General features: G+C 35.0%; 3 protein-coding genes and 1 long non-coding RNA gene across 8 annotated transcripts; 2 read left to right on the top strand and 2 right to left on the bottom strand.

Moving 5' to 3' along the window:
- Positions 1 to 109: 109 nt before the first annotated feature.
- On the top strand, positions 110 to 3,197 carry mi (cyclin E-interacting protein minus). 3 transcript variants are annotated; one of them, XM_033346457.2, is made up of 5 exons: positions 110 to 294; positions 785 to 1,562; positions 1,646 to 1,921; positions 2,002 to 2,509; positions 2,590 to 3,197. In XM_033346457.2, the coding sequence occupies exons 2-5, from the start codon at positions 793 to 795 to the stop codon at positions 2,812 to 2,814; spliced, it is 1,779 nt and encodes a 592-aa protein (XP_033202348.1). In that variant the 5' UTR covers positions 110 to 294; positions 785 to 792; the 3' UTR covers positions 2,815 to 3,197. The 3 variants fall into 3 exon arrangements, with proteins under 3 accessions (XP_033202348.1, XP_033202347.1, XP_033202349.1); XM_033346456.2 differs by having other exon boundaries at positions 111 to 290; XM_033346458.2 differs by having other exon boundaries at positions 294 to 317.
- tacc (transforming acidic coiled-coil protein) lies at positions 3,085 to 14,635 on the bottom strand. 3 transcript variants are annotated; one of them, XM_033346443.2, is made up of 6 exons: positions 14,179 to 14,635; positions 5,468 to 7,232; positions 5,087 to 5,397; positions 4,775 to 5,004; positions 3,613 to 3,924; positions 3,085 to 3,542 (listed from the first exon to the last, which is right to left on the bottom strand). In XM_033346443.2, the coding sequence occupies exons 1-6, from the start codon at positions 14,290 to 14,292 to the stop codon at positions 3,347 to 3,349; spliced, it is 2,928 nt and encodes a 975-aa protein (XP_033202334.2). In that variant the 5' UTR covers positions 14,293 to 14,635; the 3' UTR covers positions 3,085 to 3,346. The 3 variants fall into 3 exon arrangements, with proteins under 3 accessions (XP_033202334.2, XP_033202337.2, XP_033202335.2); XM_033346446.2 differs by lacking the exon at positions 14,179 to 14,635 and adding an exon at positions 8,557 to 8,709; XM_033346444.2 differs by lacking the exon at positions 14,179 to 14,635 and adding an exon at positions 7,657 to 7,823.
- LOC143303129 (uncharacterized) lies at positions 9,484 to 14,585 on the top strand. Its single transcript, XR_013059137.1, has 2 exons — positions 9,484 to 9,616; positions 9,705 to 14,585. It is a non-coding gene; the product is annotated as an uncharacterized LOC143303129 (long non-coding RNA).
- A 1,149-nt stretch (positions 14,636 to 15,784) lies between the features above and the next one.
- Positions 15,785 to 18,888, bottom strand: CycE (cyclin E). Its single transcript, XM_033346470.2, has 3 exons — positions 17,677 to 18,888; positions 16,614 to 17,226; positions 15,785 to 16,531 (listed from the first exon to the last, which is right to left on the bottom strand). Exons 1-3 carry the CDS (start codon positions 17,688 to 17,690, stop codon positions 15,785 to 15,787), a joined length of 1,374 nt encoding a protein of 457 aa, XP_033202361.1. The 5' UTR covers positions 17,691 to 18,888.
- Between the last annotated feature and the right edge of the window lie 292 nt (positions 18,889 to 19,180).

Raw genomic sequence — 19,180 nt, 5'->3', positions numbered from 1 at the left:
CCATAGTTCCGCCACCAGATAATGCTTGCATATAGCATATTATCTTGTAAGATACAAAATAACGAATAAGTAACTGGCGTTGTTCTACACTTATGGTAGGATTCATGAAGATATGTAAGAGAAAAAACAGCCCTAAGGAATAGATATGCTGTCGTCACATTATGACGTACGTAATGCTGTTACGCGTAGTGAACTGTGTTTCTGGTATCGCAAAATCAAAACAGATGCATCTGGCTGTTAGCCAATAAATTATTGAGCGAGAGACACTTGAACATTGATTCACAAAAGACGTAAGTACGTTCGAATTTCTGTGCACAGTATGTATGCGTATAATTTTTTCGTTTATTTTAATTTAAAATTTAAAATGTGATATCACGATAAGATTAAAGAAGCAATAGGCTATTCGTTTTTGACGTTAACTCCTATTTAAGTAGTAAATAATTCGTGTATAAAATAAGATAAATAATTTAGGGAATTACGAAATACTTTTATTGAAATTTTGCTTGTTTAACGTACAACTTTCCGCAAGGTTAGATATCATGTACATATGTGCTTATAACGAATATTTTATCCCGCGCATAAATATATGAGACGCAGTTTATTTCGGTATTAAAATACATTATTTTAACAAATTTATGTATTTAAATAATGAAAATGTAACGAGATATTCTTACTAAAAATATTAAATTCTTTTTAACTTCTGTTTGGTGCTAAAAAATTGTTAATTATTTATTACGTAGTTTGCATGTTGTTTTTCTTTTCCTTTCTTTTTTTTTTTTAATAGACAATGCCATGGATTGCTGTTATTCCAGCAGAGATGGAAGTTCTACGACTGAGAAAGAGCTTTCGAACATCTGTAGTCCAGAGATGTTCGATAGCGATGATGAAGATGATAAAAAGAATAATGAACCACTATCAAATGAAGTACCAATAGTAGCTAGTCCTAAAAAGCCTTCCCAAGCTGATTTAGTTGCAAACTCTGATAACAATTTATTAGCCAAAATTAATAAACTCTTAAGTGGTGTACCGCCACCACCTAAACTTACAATTTGTAGAACAGATTGTTCAGAATTATTATTACGTATTTATGAAAATCAACATTTATTTTGGACACCATGTGTGCTACCAGAAAAATGTATAAAACAAAATTTAAATAAGGAATCCCCAGAACAGCAAAAAGAAAATATTAGTACAAATAATTATCAGCGTACCAAAAGCACATCTAGAAATTTAAGTACTGCTTTTGATGCTTGTGATCCACAATATCAAAGTAATATTAGTAATAATATAGATACAGTAGATTTAAAGAATACTTGCAGTGATAATTTTAGGATAAAGAAAGTAGTTCCTAATAATGAAAAAAGCATTATCAATGCTAGCGCAAGTGGAACAAAATTGTTAAATCCTGAGCAGCTACAAGTAACTGTAACTGAGAACAACATAAAAGATGAGTCTTTCATTGCTGCACCAAAACAATCATTACTCTACTACACTGTCAATGAGAAAGAAGTTGCCACTTTGTCATGGCCTGAAGCATATCATCATAAATTTCATGGAATACAGTGAGCGCATTAATATGCTTTTTACTTAAGTTTATAGCATACAGTATTTATGGGAAGGTATTTAATACTAGTTTTGATTTTAGTTATAACAGAAATAAAGCAGTTGAAGAATTTGAAGGCCTTACATCAAAATTATGTAATAGATATATAGGTGCTGAAACTCAGTCTACATGTACTGTATGGTTTTCTAAACCAGCACCAGGAAGTGCCAAAAAACGAAATCATTTAGCTAAACACAATAATGGACAAAGTCCAACAAAAAGATTAAGTCATTTGACGAGAAGACGAAAAATATTTTCCAGTGCGAATTTACAAGGCCTGGCGCTTAACAATAAAAGACTTGTAGTACTAAATATTAAGTATGTATTAAGCATGAAACATATTTCAGAAAAATTTTATTAATTTAAAATATAAAATTATTATTCTTTTTTTAATATAGGAAACCAACAGTTAAAAAAGGCAAAAGTCCACGGGGTAAGAGTCCACGTGGTAAAAGTCCGAGGGGAACTCCCAGGAGTTCAACAAAGAAAAAAGTAGCTCGACGGCTCGTTTTAGATGGACCTAGTCCGTTAAAGTCCAAAATTGAAATGTCTAAACGGGCGCTATTTCAAAGTCCTCCTCCTGAACGAGCTGGTCCAAGCAAGTTGCTTACAACTGGGTCAAATCCTCAAAGCATTAAACGTGCACTATTTACACAAAACACAAAGGAGAATGATTCGGAGAAAAGTCAGAAGGCAGCTATTGAACCAGAATCAAGGAAGAGGAAAAGCGAAGAAGAATTGGAAGGACCACAATGCAAATGGATAAAAAGTTTATCTTTCGACGGCTCGCACGAATTGCATAATACTACTATGCCTTCGTGGGAGAGACACTCATCTAGTGATATAATTGAAAAAGGCAAGTCCTTGAATGAAGGAAAATGCGAGCTTAGTGACACTCATAGAAAGGTATCTTTTTCTAAGCACTTTAAAGCATGTTCAAACAATTGTTTTTTATTATATAATATAATGTAAATACGTGTGTTTAGAAATTACTATGGGCGGTAGCGGAGGCTTTACGAGATAAGGGAATAGGTATGACTCATCCACAATTTAAACAGTATGCTACAAACTTAGCGCGAACCATTAAGAAACTTATGCCTGATCTCGAGAACAAGAATATTCCTCGCAAACCAGGGAGTACAAGTGATCGTATGTTAAAATTAGCAAAATATCACGTTTTGTTTGTAATTGATGCAAGAACAGCTGATTGACAATACTCATTGATCTATAAAAAAAAATTGACCTAACTTTGCATAAAGTATATTATTTATCACAGAAATATCAATGATCAAACATTGATGTTTGTATGTCGAGGTAGCATATGTATGAACAATGGATTTTATTTATCTGAATATAGTGAGATATTATATTGAAATGTATTATAACAAATCGCATGAAATATTAATGCGTGAACGTGTGACTGTTAGAACTATTTGTGGAATATTAAGATATTTTTTACTCCATAAACACAAACTGAGAGGTTGGTTTTAATATGCCTATTTTTTTTATTAGCGATAAAATAGTATGTATATATATATATATTTCACAACTTATAAATAATTAATAAAAGGTGCTTCTCTGAAACAAAACATAATTTGCAATTAGTAATTTTAGAAACAACGCATGTGTACATATATATCAATCATATCTAGCATATGGTTGTATCTAAAACGTTTAAGGGGGCGAGTAAAAAAATAAAGACTAATTGCATTGCATTCGCGATGCTTGTCAATTTCCCGTTTTTTATTCCGCGTTTTGGTGACCCACCCTTGCAATCACTTCATCCAGTATTTGCGTTAATTCCTTGTTTTCTTTAGTTTTCTGTTCAACCAATTCGGCCAATGAATTGCTCTTTAGCTCCGCCTTCCGTACCAACGCATGAAGTTTTACTGTTTCATCTTCATGCTGTTTTCGTATAGCATCCAGTTGGAAATTAGCTCTAAAATATTTTAAAAATATATAACTTGTTCCTTTCGTATTGAAATATTTCAACTTTTCTAAGTACTTACTTTTCAAGCTCGGTCTTAGCATGATTCTTCAATTGATCGTATCGTGTTTCCAAACCTTTTATTGTTTCCATGTTTTCTTGAATACCCTCCTTCAATACCGCCTCATTACTTTTATACACGGATACGAATCCTTTGAGCTTCTCGTACTTTTGATGAACATCATTGAAAGCAGCTTCTGTGTTGCTTAAATGAACATTTGTAGCTTGTAATTCCTCTTGGAGTTTTGCTTTCTCTTGTTCGAAATTCGTACGATCTCTTTCTCTCTCTGTAAGCAGTCGACTAATCGATTTTTCATACTCTTCGACTACGACCCTGAAATTAATATTTCGCGATTATTTACATATCAATACAATATTATATAGGTATTTACATTAACAACGGAGTATTATAGGACAGGGTACATAATGTGTTACAAGCTGTTTTCTACAAGCCATTGCAAATATCAACTTGAAATTTTCAGGCTTTAAATGATGCAGAGGGAATAACATTTCAGGGTATAAGATATTGTGGGGGAGAGTGGAAAATACCTTACACAAGAGGAGTTCCATAAACATGTAGAAAGATATCAAAGGAAATGTATTTTGCTTTGAAAATTATTTTTCAAATATGTCACCTGATTTAGCACCAGTTGACCTTTTTTATGGGGCTATGTAAAGGAGAAAATGATTGCAGCAGTGGCAACTATGAAAGAGGATATGAAAAAAGGAATTAACACTATAAATTCGTAACTTCAGAAATGTTAGATATTTAACAAAGCTATTATCACAAGAATAAACGTGTGTTTGGGAGTGAATGTACAACTGCCTGAACATCTAGTAAAATAATTTTCAAAGCAGAATACATTCCATGTATAAAGTATTTTCTGCTACAATTTCTTAACTATGCGAAATAAAAAAGAGCTTTAGATAAAAGTTATTAGGTTTGATAACATCTGTCCAAATATCAAAAAATTAATATGTCACTCCATTTAAAAAATGTGGGAGTAGTAATCTTTTCACCCTTGAGAAACTCTCCTCCTTAATTTCTTACACGCAAAAATATCAACCCTTCTGCATCATTTAACACCTGAAAATCTCAAGTTGACATCTGCAATGACTTTGGAGAAAATAGCTTGTAACACTTTATCTGCCCTATCCTGTGGAGATAACTTGGAATAACTTACGTCATTTGAGATTTACTCTTTATCTCCTGTGCCATTTGTGCTTGTAATTTGTTAATTTTTTCTTGAAAAGCATTCTTTTGCTTCTCTAATTCAGCTTCGTACTCTTTTTTTCGTTTCTCTAGTTCTTCTTCTAGCTGTAATACAGTTGTCCTTACTAATTCTAATTCCTTACTCATATTAATATCGGTAATAAGTGGAGTATCTGATTTTGATTCTTCTACAGGCTGTTCCTATATAACATAGGTATAAATATATATATTCACCTAATAACAATATTAGTAAAGACACGAATTATGATAAATTACAACGTACTTTGCTTGCCATTTTCTCTTGAAGTTCATCTGTTTTCTGCGTTATATTTGTACAAATAGGACTATAAAAAAGTAGCCTATCTATAGCTGCTATGGCAGGATTACGTTTAGGAGTATCAATATTCACTGGTATGCTTTCACTTTTGTCGTTTTGTTCCTCGTTTATGGATTGTACATTTCCTTGAGGTAACATACTAGTATTTGCTACCAATGGATCAAATTTTACATACAAGGACTCGCTTCTCAAACGATTGACAGTTTTCGAATTGCCGTGATTTATCAAAAAATCGAAGCTCGTAGGATCCTGGAAGACTGTAATATAAAATGACTATTAATAACTGTTCATTGACATAAAAAAAAATTTCCTATGAGAAACACTCACTTTCGGATGTCGCGCTAATGAAACAATGGGTTTCTTCTGAGAATTCCAATGAAGATTTACAAATATCATTGGCAACCTGTTCAGCAGCAGATTGCAGTTCTTCAAAATTCGGCTGTTCGATGTTCAACACAGTTAACGTGGTGCTCTGTCGTTGCGGTTTGAACTCCGTATACAGTTCCTCTTCCGGTACAGTCTCCGAAATCAAAGAAATATCCTCTAATATAATAGTGGTATCTAATTTCTTGTCAGAACACTGTTCCTCTATATTCTCGTTTTCATTTTCTTTTATCGAATTTATTAGATTTGTCTTTAGCAAATCATCTGTCCTCAGCAAATCATCTGCGTTCTGCAAATCGTCTACTTTCTTGTCAAAAGATTTATCTGATTGACTGGTTTCTACCTCTTCTTTTCTAGGAGTAATAGCATCTGTGTTCAAAGTATCTTCTTTTAACGAAGGAAGTTCAAGGTTATTAACAACACTTTCTGTTATTACTGTGTTCTTAATCTCTTGACAAATATTCGTAGCAGAATTTTCTTGAACCTCAGACGTTTTTGATCTCACGAAAGAAGTATCATCTAGACAAGTCTGTTGTTTGTCATTTATAACATTTACATAATCCTTTACATCATTGTTAGAAAAGTTCAATGAATTTGTCAAACTACTATTTGTATCTCGATTTTTATCTTGAATAGGACTTTTCACTGCGATTTGCGGAGATGAAATTACTGCTATGTTAGAATTATTCACAGGAGACAAAGTCCTTGCCAGTTGATTTTCTACATTGTTCTCATCTTCTCGAGCATCGCTTTCGCCCAACTTCGCCAAATCTGTACTGTTCAATAAAGAAGAAAGCGTTGGTACACTAGGCAACGATGTCTCTTCTGCATATTCCGTGAACACAGACGTCGAATTACATACGGAATTTACAGTATATGGTATAAAATTGAGAGACAAAGAATCAACTTCGCCCGAGCTATTCTCTGTCAAACTAGATTCCTTTTCCCTAGGAACATCTGTGACTTCTTTATTAGGTGACAAACACACAGTCGAATTTAAGTTAGGCTCCTCTGTGCAACGTGGCAGTGAAATCTCATCAACGCCATTTACGGAGCTATTACTCGTCTGATGATCATCGCTACTGTCATTACCCTTATTAGCAGAAGAGGATCTGCTTGTTATTCCCTCTAATCGTATAAAACTATTCCTCCTGTTTGATTCTATAATCGCTACGGGCAGAGGTTCCTTGATGCAAATGGTGTCTACGATAGGTATTTCTTTAATTTCCTCTGTAGAATTAGTCAGCGTTGAATTGTCATCGACAACTTGCACTATTTTCCGAGATTCAGTCAACGAAAACTCAGAGAGATCTTTGGTAATATCGACTGGTAGCTCGTCAGTGGCAGATGCGAATGTTTGATCCTGACTGAAGTCTTGAGAGTTTTGAAGAGTATTGTATGAATGATCGTCGTCCTCGCTATTTAAGTTTATCTGTGCACAACCGGCGATCAGCTCTCCTAAACCAGATATATTCGAGTCCACGTATGAATCGTCCAAAACCTGGTTGGGGCTCTGAGGCGTGGAATCTGCACAGATTCCACTACTGCTCTTTGTGCTTAAAGTACTGCTGAGACTTTGGAAACTGCTTGCCGAAGACAGACTCTCCGGAGCCGAGTAGGTGATCGATCCAACGTCGGCGAACTCACGAGCGAATCGAACCTTCACCTCATGCTCTGCACTTTTCGATGTAGAGTTGTCGCCGCCACTCTATGAAACAGAAAGAAGATATTATTAAGCAACAGAACAGAAATGTTACATCAATTAGAATTTATTTCTTTTTTTATTTTTCCAATTGCCATTTGTTTTACCAAAAATGCAAGTACAATTTCGAATGAAAGACGAATCAATAATCGAGCACAGATTCTAAAGACAACCTCTTTTGTTATTAAGAATCAGCGAAAGCTGTTGAGAGATTCAAGGACACCGATGAATTTCGATAACGACGCTGGGATTTTCCGAGCCGACCCTGAATACATTCAATTCCAGGCTTACATTCGCGTTAATTAATGAGAAATTTTCCGCTGCAGCGTACGCTCGAACGAGTCTAAAAAACCTATATCTGCCTCTGCCAATTCACAGGCGCGAGAAGTTCGCGTATAATTTGGCTTTCGACTAGTTAGACGCAAAATACCGGCGGCGTGGGCGATGGCGACGGCGATGGCGATGGTGGCAGCAACGTCCTTGCCGGGATCGTGGCAGCTCGATGAAGCAGTTTATTGATATATTCCATTTTCTAGCGTAACAAATGTAGAATAAAGATGCGTGTTCAACGAGCAATCGTAGACCACTGGCAAAATTCGCATCAGCTGATCTCTCGAGGCAAGGCTCGCGGATTTCTTTCAGAAATTGCGCAACTTCTTCGTCGCTGAGACTAATTATAAAATATACCAGCACGAAGAGAGGGAGATGGAGATTTTGTTTTGACCGATCTCGCGCCAGTCTTGTCCGCGAATCCATGCCAAGAACAGTTATGAGTGGACGGTGCTCGCGGCGAAAAAATACCTCGGTCCGTATCGCCTCGATCCTGTGATCGCGACTCGCGGTGAAAGATGGTGGCTGTCGAGACGTGGATACAACTGTGATCATATAAATTCAAGTCTAAATTTGAATCCAAGAGCGAGGATCTTCTGCGTGAAGTTTCTTACGATTCCATCATCTAAGAAGATGCATCGTTGGATTAAAAATTTCGGTGTTCCTCGCGAAGGAATTAAAACGAGTTATCCGAAGATAACCGAATTGCCTAATGTCTGTCTGATGTCTAATTGCCTCTAATCTATCGATTGTCTAACAGCGTATGTATCTATTTCTTACGCCTCGTTCAAATTATTCAAATCACTTGAATTTCATAGCCCGAACGAGCTTTTAAGTGGTCCATTGAAACGTCTTACGTGTCGTAGGAAATTTCTCAAAAAAATTGAAAATCCAACAAAGCGAGCGATTTCGTTATTCGAGAGTTCGTGCAACTTGAACGCAATATTATTAGCGGATTTTTTTTTCTTTTTGTTAGAAAGCGGTGTTTTGAGAAGATTACCTTGAAGATGAAATTCCCCATGACTTCCCGAAGGGCCTCCACTTTCGGCTGTCACTGCTGGCCGATATGAGGCCATATTTACACGCGGGTTCACAGAACCCCACGTAGCGAACTTTCTTTCTTTCTCCCCGCCTATATATCCTCACCCCTGACACGTTTATTTCCGACGACACGGCGCATCTTTCGTTTATCATTTACCCTATTCGCGGTCTTGTGTATTTTTTCTTCGATTTCTCGTTTATAAGCGTCTTCCTTTCGTTCCACCCCTCTTGCCCCGAGAGAGGAAAGAAAGCTCACAGTGGAAAGGCTTATTTTCACCTTTTTATAGCCTCGAGCTAGTTTGATCGAAGATTGTAAAATCATTCGATTAAAAAGTTCGTATACGTGTTGTAATGTATTCGCCTCGAATACATTAGACGTACGATATTCACCGACTTGGAAGAATTCGCTAATTTAACGATATCTTACAGAGATATGGCCAACACTCGTCTCAATTATTAATGTGAAACCTCTCTCGATTCACTCTCTCGAGTTTACCCACTTTTTGCTCTAATAAAGTCGCCCAGGTTTTATCTGGAAGTTTTCACCGTAAGCTCTAATCCGAACAACGAGAGAAAATCGAACGAAGACGAATGATAAATTCGTCCTACTCGATTAAATTCACAAATCCAATTAATAAGACTCATCCGATTTCTGCGTTTAATTAAGACATCAGTCTGTTGCGTCTTGCTTCTGATTTGATTAAGTACGTGAAAACATATCGCGTTAGAACGACGGACAAACATTTTACGGGGAACAGATGCATTTAGAAAGTAGAATATGTAAATCGCGCACTAATATAACACGTTAACCATTATGGATTAGGCGTAGCTACTCTATAGCTCGTGTTATGCGCTTCTTCTTTCAGAGAATACGTCATTAATTCCATGAATATTGATGGTGCTTTTTTAGTGCGTCTTGGTTTCTGTGGAAATTACATAATTGTTTACATTGCATATGGATTACATTTCTTAATGCATCGTTATCTAATTAATAATAAATTAAAATAAATAATAATAAGGTAAATGGTAACAAGATAATATAATATGTGTAGTAACGTTAATTAGTATAAATATGGATGTAGCGATAGACCACGTAATTAATTCTAGATAACTGAAATATAGTAATAAACGACTAAAGGGCGCAAAAAAAAAACCAATTGAAGGAACAAATAATCATCGCCACGTCAATTAAGGAGAAACATTCATAGTTTGATTTAGAAAAAAAGAAAAAAGTATGAAAATAATCTTGCTCGAAACTTAAAGATGATAAATCATAACATGATAATCTGATAACCTTGAATAACAACGTATAATGTTTGACGAAGACTGATATACGCAACGTGGTGATTATCGTTTAACGACTGATTACATCTTTGGATGTCAATCAAAATTCTTTGAAAATAAATTGACAAGATGAACGACTTGACACGGAAAAATAAAATGCCACGCTAACAATTGAATTTGGGTCAGTTCACACTTCACACGCGAAACCTCTGTAAACCTTCGGAAGTATGTACGTACTTAATTTATCTTTAATCTTGAGAGGTTTGTAACATTCGTAGATATTTACTACATTGTTAAACAGCACAAATATGCTTCTGTTTATACGTACATCAGTTTACACAATTATTAATACTAAAACTAAAGAGCAATAAAAATAAGCAATTTGTAATTTTTTAGTAATTTGAATAATTTCTTGCAAATTGCTTGTTTATAATGTAAACTTGTTTTCTCCCTTGCAATTAGGTTTATATTTTTTCACGTATTTTCCATCTTCATTTCGTTGGTAAAAACTGTGTACGTTGCCATTATGTTATTGTTCAGTGTTATACAGGGTGGTTGGTAACTGGTGGTACAAGCGGAAAAAAGAAGTCGAAAATATAGAATAAATTTTACTTTAAAAAAATTTAAATTTTTTATACTTCAAATTTACATTACTAAATTTAATATAAATTTTATATATTATATATATTTTATAATATAATATAAATCTTTTTTAATTTTAATATAAATTTAGTAATATAAATTTAAAGTATAAAAAGTATAAAGTATTAAATTTTTATTAAATATTAAATACTTTAAATGTATATTAAATTTAAATTTATAATACTATAAATTTTTTTTTAGAAAAAATTTTTCGTTTGAGGCTTTGTTTTCGAGAAAATCGACTTTGAATTTTCGCTCGGTACACGTGCACTTTATCACGTCTCGTTATAACGGATCTCACTGTAGATCGTTGTCTCGATGGAAAAATTAAAAAAAAAATTTTTATTCTATATTTTCGACTTCTTTTTTCGCGTAAAATCACCCCCTTTCCGCTTGTACCACCAGTTACCAACCACCCTGTATATAGTTGCTAAGTGTTATAAATTTTTGTTATCCAATTATGCCAATAGCGGCACACGATGATTTCTACATAGAATAGCTGATGAACAATGTGCTAAAATCTGCTGTCTGTTCGGAACATGCCTTTCGTGTTCTTGCCAATGCGTCACAAGGAAGTTCGATTACGGATTCGCGGGAAATCGATTTAAAACGTATAGAAACATTCAAAGACGATGGTCGCGTGATATTTGCAGAAATACTGAAACGTAGAAACGTCATTCTGATAAGCGTAGAAGCATTTTTAACGATGTAAACGATGTTATTTATACACGGTGATCCAACAATAACCACGCTTATTATTACAGACATGAAAAAAGGTCGATATTCGTCTTTTTTTTTTTCTTCTTGCTTTAATAAAAGAGATGAGAGCAGGTGACAAACAATTTCGTTTCTTGTGAATCATTCTATACGTGAAACAACGTAATTTACAATCTTCACACTCGGATGCATCAAGATTGCCGGCAGCAATTACACGATTTCCTAACCGCATGAAATGATGAGGACATTTTCATGAACCGTGGCAAACTGTCAATTATTATTATACTGTAGGCGCTTTTACTCGTTAAACCTACGGTATAAAGTGAACGTGTTTGCTCGAGCTCACCGTACACGAAGCGTTCAAGCGAGTGAACCGATGCAATCACAATATGACAGGCAATTCCATTCGAAACTCGAGAGGCTCGTGCTCTCCTTATTCGGCGTATTCTTGACATCATCGAGACAACACATAGATACTATGACTATGACTCATTCCCATCTGGACGCGATGACAGAAAAAACCAGAGACATTTCTCTCCTGAGGGGTGTGTCTCTTTTTCTCTCTCTCATCCCTCTATCGTCGCTCCATTCTTTCGAGTACCGTCTTCGACATCGATTTCGATTTACAAGAAAACAGAACACAGTCTTTTGCTCAATAAACTCTGTCCAATAACATTCGATGGAAAACGGCGTGAAAAGTAAGAAACGTGAAACTAGGTCTAAGACAACGTATTGCCTTCTTGCGGTCTGCTCGTCTCCATCGGAAGGATTCGCCGGAAGACACTCACCGGACCTGACGATCAACGGAGGATACTTCTGGTCGAAATTCTAATATTAGCGCAGCGCATTCTCCAGTCGATACTCTAGACTCTAGACATCCACCACTACCACTGATCTCCTCGCGATGGCACGCGACACCATATCTGTAAGCGTGTGTACGTGTGAACGCACTACCACGAGCACGCGACGACAGAACACGATGATGCAAAATATAAGCGGCTCACCTTTCGAAAGATACGCGATTCTGACAATCTGTTGGAAACGTTTACGGCTAGAGCACGTTCGATATGGAATGAATCGTTTCTAGGTCGTAAAGGATGATCAACGACGTGAGAGTCATCGCCACCGTCTTGCCACGATGATACGCGTAACTAACACTTGCTACTTGTAGGCCGCTGTCGTAACGTCGAACCGCGCACACGCCGCACGGGCATTATGCTACAAAGATCACCAACTATGGAAGTGGTGGGACACGATTCCATGGCACCGAATGGTGCGACGGCGTGGCGCTATCTGGAGTAACGTATGAATACTTGTTAATCGAATTGTTCAATTGCTGAGTAGGTAAAAAGTGAGTAAGTTATCGATAGATTGAATTAATATACCTTTTGAATTAGTTTGAACATTATGCTCAAGATTTTTTTCAACTCATTCAAAATGTATTAAGATTCGAGGTTCACAAATGATCGAGACTTTCAATAATTTCAAGTCTCGAATCATGTTCGAAATGATTCAAATTTTCAAAGAATTTAACAAATTTCGAGTCACTCCAAAATGAAGAATCAAATCGTTATCGGACACGCGACTGTCAAACGAAACGGAGAAAGAAAAATGATACAGAGATTGAATAATATAAAATATCTTTGTTTTTGTGGCATATTACTAAAAGCTGGAAGTACTTCCTTGGAGTTGCAATTTCTATTTGAATGTGTGTACCTTATGATGTATGAATGATAACTATATTTTTAATCTTAACTGTATTTTAATCGGCACTTTCTCCTGGGCAGAAATAACTACGTATTAAGTCTGATTTGAATGCGAACGAGATCTTTGTGTATACTGAATAAAATTGGAAAATAAGGAAATATCGAAAGCTACATATTGACAAAATTGAAACATGGGGAGACCACATAAATAAAATCCTAATATAAAATACAATAAGTGTATCGAAATCCACGTTTCCTTAGGTAAAAATATAACCCAGAAGTACAATGCTTTTTTATAATAATCTAAAGAACCGGTTTCATCTTTGTAGTACTGATCGTGTGAATAAACCAGTTTCTGTTTCATGTACAAGAAAGAACATACTATAAGAATGTCAAGGTGCGTCTCAACTGGTATTCGTAAACAATTCGCAAATAGTATACGAAATGTTTTGTTGTCTAGAAGTTGTCTATCTCGTACTATACTGCTCCTGATCTATTCGCATAAGTACACATTGCCGATGATTCATAATGTATAAACATAAGCTAATAATCTTTACATATTTACAATTTTCTATAAATTTTAGTTAATCTTATTGTTTAAAATTTTTTATCTTTAATGACTAGCGATTGCACAACCTAAGAATTGGTATAAATTAATTGTAATAAAGTATTTAAATAATTGTTCGGGAACTATTCGTGAATTTATTGCGAAAAGTGTTCACTAACGGTTTATGAACATTTTGCGAATATTGTTTGCTAACATTCACATACAGTTTATCAATGAATAAGCGTCTCTAGATTAGTAACGTAACATACAAAAATATTAACTGTACTTTCCTTAATTAATCATTCAGCGCGCATGACAGATATTATGATATCTTTAAGCCAAGTAATGTACAGTTATATATAAGCCAGATATGTTCAAAATATTTTATATATGTATATACAAAATAATTGTACAAATTATGTGCGAGTATCTTTTTTACGCGCTGAAGAAAGATATTCCTACGCGGGAAGCAAAACTTATTTTCGTTTCAAGGTGCTCCTGGAGATTCAGGGTTTATTTATAGGGGACCTCTGGCACAACTGTTTGCAATAAAAACAGAGAGGAAAGATGACCGGGTTAAAAAAGGACATGATAAAACGATAAGAACGCGGGATATGCCAACTTAAAGTTCATTGTCATGCGCGTTGCAGGCGCGTTATCATTCACAAAAAGAGTATATAAATACCTTGCGACGAGAAGGTTGCACAGGCGGCGAATTATGAAGAGATGCAGTAATTTCTCGAAGCACAACTCGAGTTCCTTCGCGAACAGAACCACTCATATTCCTTGGACTTGACATCCTGATTTTCACAATTTTGATAACAAATTCGATGATAATTTCATTAAATGCATTCGTCGTTGCACCTTTGACGACTGCAAACACGACACGAAATTAAATTCAATTGTAAAACGTTTTGTACACAAATCAAAGGACACTAATAATTGAATGTTAGCATTCCCACTGCATGTTACTCGACGTTATCAGTAAAAGACGCGGCTTCTTTCAAGCATATATTCGTTTTAAATGTAAAGTTTATAGCATCCGAGTTTAGTATAATATTAAAATAAATAAACGACTTTGTTTCGTAGAAATTCCTCGTATACGTTCCTCGATATCGCCTTCGATACAACGTTTAGCACGCAACCGCTTTCTTAACGGCCGTCTAGCATTTGACAACTTGAATATGAACGTAACAACCAATCACAATGCATTATTGCGTTTCTAGAAAGAACACTGTGGCGCTACGTTACTATTTTTTACTGTCGATAATATCGATTCCGACATTCATCCTCGTAACTTGAATTCTTTATGAAATTATGTATGTATATCGTAATGAATTATTTTTTATTCTGATTGGATTATTTTATCTTCTTTGGAGAAAAGATTGGTAAAAGATTAATGATCAGATTTACAAATATTTATTGTCAAATTTTTCATACAAATGTATATAAACGGCCGCGTTTTATTACAAGGCAGTGTAAATTCATCACGAAATTTTTTAAATCTTATTTTAATAATTAATAGTCTTATATCGTCATCCGTGCATTCATGCTTATGCGCTCTCTCTCTCTCTCTCTCTCTCTCTCTCTCCTTTTTTTTTTATTATTAGTACTTCACAGTGTACATATACATAAAAATACATTCACCCGGCTTGATAACGCATTGTTATAATACGTTGCGTTAAAATAAAGCGTGATATATAAAAGAATACTATTCACAATATTTACCTCAGTACTAATAAAAACAGTTGTTTTTAAGGACACTTTTCGCAGGCACTAATATTGTTCAGAGATTTATGAAAATATTTGTTATTTTTAATTCTGCCTGTATTAATGTAATGTATTATCAAGATTCACTGCATGGATATAATCACAGAAGATAGCCATAGGCTTATGTGTAAGTTTACATTCCTCTACGTAAGGCACTTCTTTTAAACGTTTACAATAAAACAAATATATAATATTAAATAAATTCAGTATTACTATGGACACTACTACACAAAATGGTTAACACCTTGTACTGTAAGACTTACTATTACATGATAAATATCGTTGTTCCAGGACAACGTACTTCAATGGGGAACACCGTATTATTTACGATAATAGTACAGTATATCTTGTAATTACCGTGCACTCGTGCAATCCCGTATTTACTAGCACATTGTGCAACTTTACAAAAGGCAAAACTGTTCAAAGCAGTTAATATTTTCTGACATACATTAAAATCATTCACCAGCAGTTAGTAAACGAAATGCTGAATCAAAAACCATCAAGTATTTATAAATATTTAATTACGTATATGGATGTAACTGCGGTGGAGGACGCGACGGTGTGGTAGAATTTTTTTGACTACTAGATGGTGGAGTTAAAAGACCACTTTCATTTGGACTCTGTCTACCAGGTTCAGCATTAGAGTCAGATTCATTTGTATCAGTAGAAGGTATTTCATGTACTAATCGTTGCTGCGCCCTTTCTAGCATGTTTAAATCTACAACATGAGTCTGTATACGATGTGATTCATCCATTACAATATTAGGCACTGCTGCCTTAAGTCCAGATCCAGAATGAGACTCCACAGGTGTTATTGTAGACCTTAAAAGGCACTGAGAATGTTCTTCAGCAGTTGTCATTGCAAAGGGCGTAAGCCATTTGACACAGGGTGCAAGCTGCTCCCATGGAATGCGTGATACTCTTAAAGCACATTCCCTTCCTTGCGTATGATAGATAGCTGCTGCAGCTATGTGACTATAAGGGAACTTCAAACTTCCTTCATCCAATGTAGCTAAATCTAATAGTTGAGCCGCCTGAGAATATTGTAGACCTCCATATTGTGGGTAAATAAATGCATTTGGCCTTGACCAGTCGCCTGATTCAATTTGCATATAGATATTAAGCCAGCCAGGAGCAGTGACTGGGGATAAGTTCCACCCAAGGCCTTTTAAAATCACTAATTCTTTTCCTAAAATTTCTTCCTCTGTGCAAGCTCCATCAGTAACATATGCAAACTCTGCTATTTTGGGTGGATATATTTCTTCAACCTATAAAAAGATTATCGATTATTCATTTAAAACTAATAAATCGACAAGTAAAAAAAAAAGAAAAACAAATACATATACAAACCTTGGCAGCTATGAAAAGGCATGTAATGCCTATTAATTGCAATTGATTTTTGGGTACATTTTGATGAATGGACAAATATCTGTCTATATAATCCATTGCAAGATAATAAGTCTCTCTATGTAGTTTGTATACTTCACAAACTTCAATCAACCAATCTAACAAAATTGCCCGCATTCTTGGTTGTAATGTTGGATGCCTTTGGAACATTTGTGGATTTCTTTGAGTAATAGTCTTTTGATCTCCCAAACACATAAGAGACCAAACTTGAGAACCATCAGCCCATGGAAATGATGGTAATGGGCTAGGTCTATTTGATGTATTATTAGAAGATGATGGTGTTAAAAAGCATGTTGCAGTTCTTAATTCAGACCATGTGGCTGGCTCTTGTTGCTCTTTCAATGGAGATACTTGATGTGGTGTACATGAATTTTCTAAAGAATGTACTGTATGACATGATTCTGTATATGACACATGTGATAAAGCTGGTATTTTACTAGGCGGATATACATTTTCTGAATCTTCAGAAATTTCTGTTGCCCGTCTTTTACGTTTTAAAGTTTGTGTTACTACTTTTCCTCCTTGTAAATAAGTCTGTGATTTTTTCCCATGTAAACTGAATAAGGGAAGAGAATGATTTGTTATTGACATTATTGCAGCAATATCAAATTATATTAAACAAGCTTAATGTCTTTGTAAAGTAGATAAAAATATTTTTAAAAGGTAACAAAGAATTACGTCCTAATTAACGTCTAACATTTTTTTCAAGTTAAATATATTCCATAGAAATATTACAATTTAATAAGGTCATTTACAAAGTATTCATGAATCTATAGAATAAAAATCCAAGCATATATTATTCATATAATATTGTTACAGCTTTTAAAAAGCAGATACTGATTAAAGAAGGTTATACATGCATATTTCTTAAATTTTTTTAAATCAGAAAGCACAGGAAATTGTATAGATCAATCTAATTTATATCAAACAAATTTTAAATGCTTCTGACTAAATACAGAAAGAATTGTATGAAATTTTGAGACCAAATGGAAACTCGTTCGCTCACCTCGTCTGTGGCATTTTGCTTCGGAATTGTCGACGTGTTCAAAAAATATTTCGAACGGGAACAGGCCTTTTTAATATGGATATAAATTAGCCGGTATTTTAATTTAACGTCCGCTCAATTATTACAGTATACGCTCCGTAATTTAGCCAGGAAAATGCCGAAAAGTAAAAGAGCGCGCAAAGCTTACACGCACCCGATCGCCATAATGCACGTATACTTGGCTGCGTTTGATTCAATATTTTGTGTCATAACTTTTCATTTATAAAATGTTTCTTAGCACGAAAATTTCTTAAAGTCTTTTCTGATACAGTTTCAAGCTTCGAGATATCACAGAATAGTAATTCTTCAAAAAAATACGGGACGTGGAACTCGAAGCGCGGGAGACCAGCGCGCGAAACGATGACCAACCCCTGCTTGCAATATGCCACTGTCACGCCCTCTATATATATAACATAACCTCAAAGGGGGAAAAAAATCACAAATTTTCAGTAAACACTTTCTTTGAAGTCCTATCGTTTAATTTCAGTTCATAAACACTATTAATTTCATGTACATGCATTGAATTTAAGGACTATACGAACGCAGTGCAACGTTGGCGTCCTCTGACAGACGCCCTGTTCATGTCACGCTTTTACAAGGTAAAATGTTGTAAAAGTTTGTAAAAAAACACTGTTCGTTAACCAGGAGAACTATATTTTACTCAAACAACGCGATACAGTCGTTCGAAAACATTAAATATTGTATACAAGCGATGCATAAATCCAAGGAGTCACAGCACCCACACGTTCTGCGCATCTGTTTCCCGCTCGATTTTACCACAACTTTTTCGAAGAATATGAGAAAATATTATCACACTTAAACACACTGTATACGCTTAAACTAAACAGGTACATAATCGTGCGGAAACGAGTATATACATATAAAATAACACTTTTGATTCACAAACTGAAGTTTACGTGTTGCTTTCGCGGGAACGCCAAACCTGTGGTCACCGGTAGTGTATTTGAGGCGCTGCTGTGCAATGGTATACATGATTCCTATTGGTCGCAACGAAGAGCACAGCTGGCGCTCAGCTGATCTGCTGTACACATACAAATGTGACTAATGCACGCATATACTTACGCCTTGACCACGCGGGAAATGTACGCGCGTAAATTGCTTTCCCTCTAAGGAGAAGTCATGAATCATAGAAATAAGAATAAAAGATATTTTGCCACGTATCACTTTTCCGTAGATATCATAAATCAATAATTTCGATATATGTCTTTACATATTCTACTTAATTGAATTTAAAATGTTTAATTTACATTTTGATGCGAAAAAAATTTTTTATTATAATAACATATCTATGAATTGACGTACACTGTTAATATCAATGTGTGTATCTAATTGTCTATTTGAATGTAGCAATATGATCGCAGACGATATAGCACAGAAGATAGAGCATAGATCTAACATTTTATAAAATTTTGTACAACTGAAATACCGATCTCACAAAAAGTTA

This window comes from Bombus vancouverensis, chromosome 9 (assembly GCF_051014615.1).
Source record: "Bombus vancouverensis nearcticus chromosome 9, iyBomVanc1_principal, whole genome shotgun sequence".
In the NCBI taxonomy this organism is placed as follows: domain Eukaryota; kingdom Metazoa; phylum Arthropoda; class Insecta; order Hymenoptera; family Apidae; genus Bombus; species Bombus vancouverensis.
Note: the sequence above shows the minus strand (reverse complement) of the source record. Positions and strands in the feature narration are given on the sequence as shown.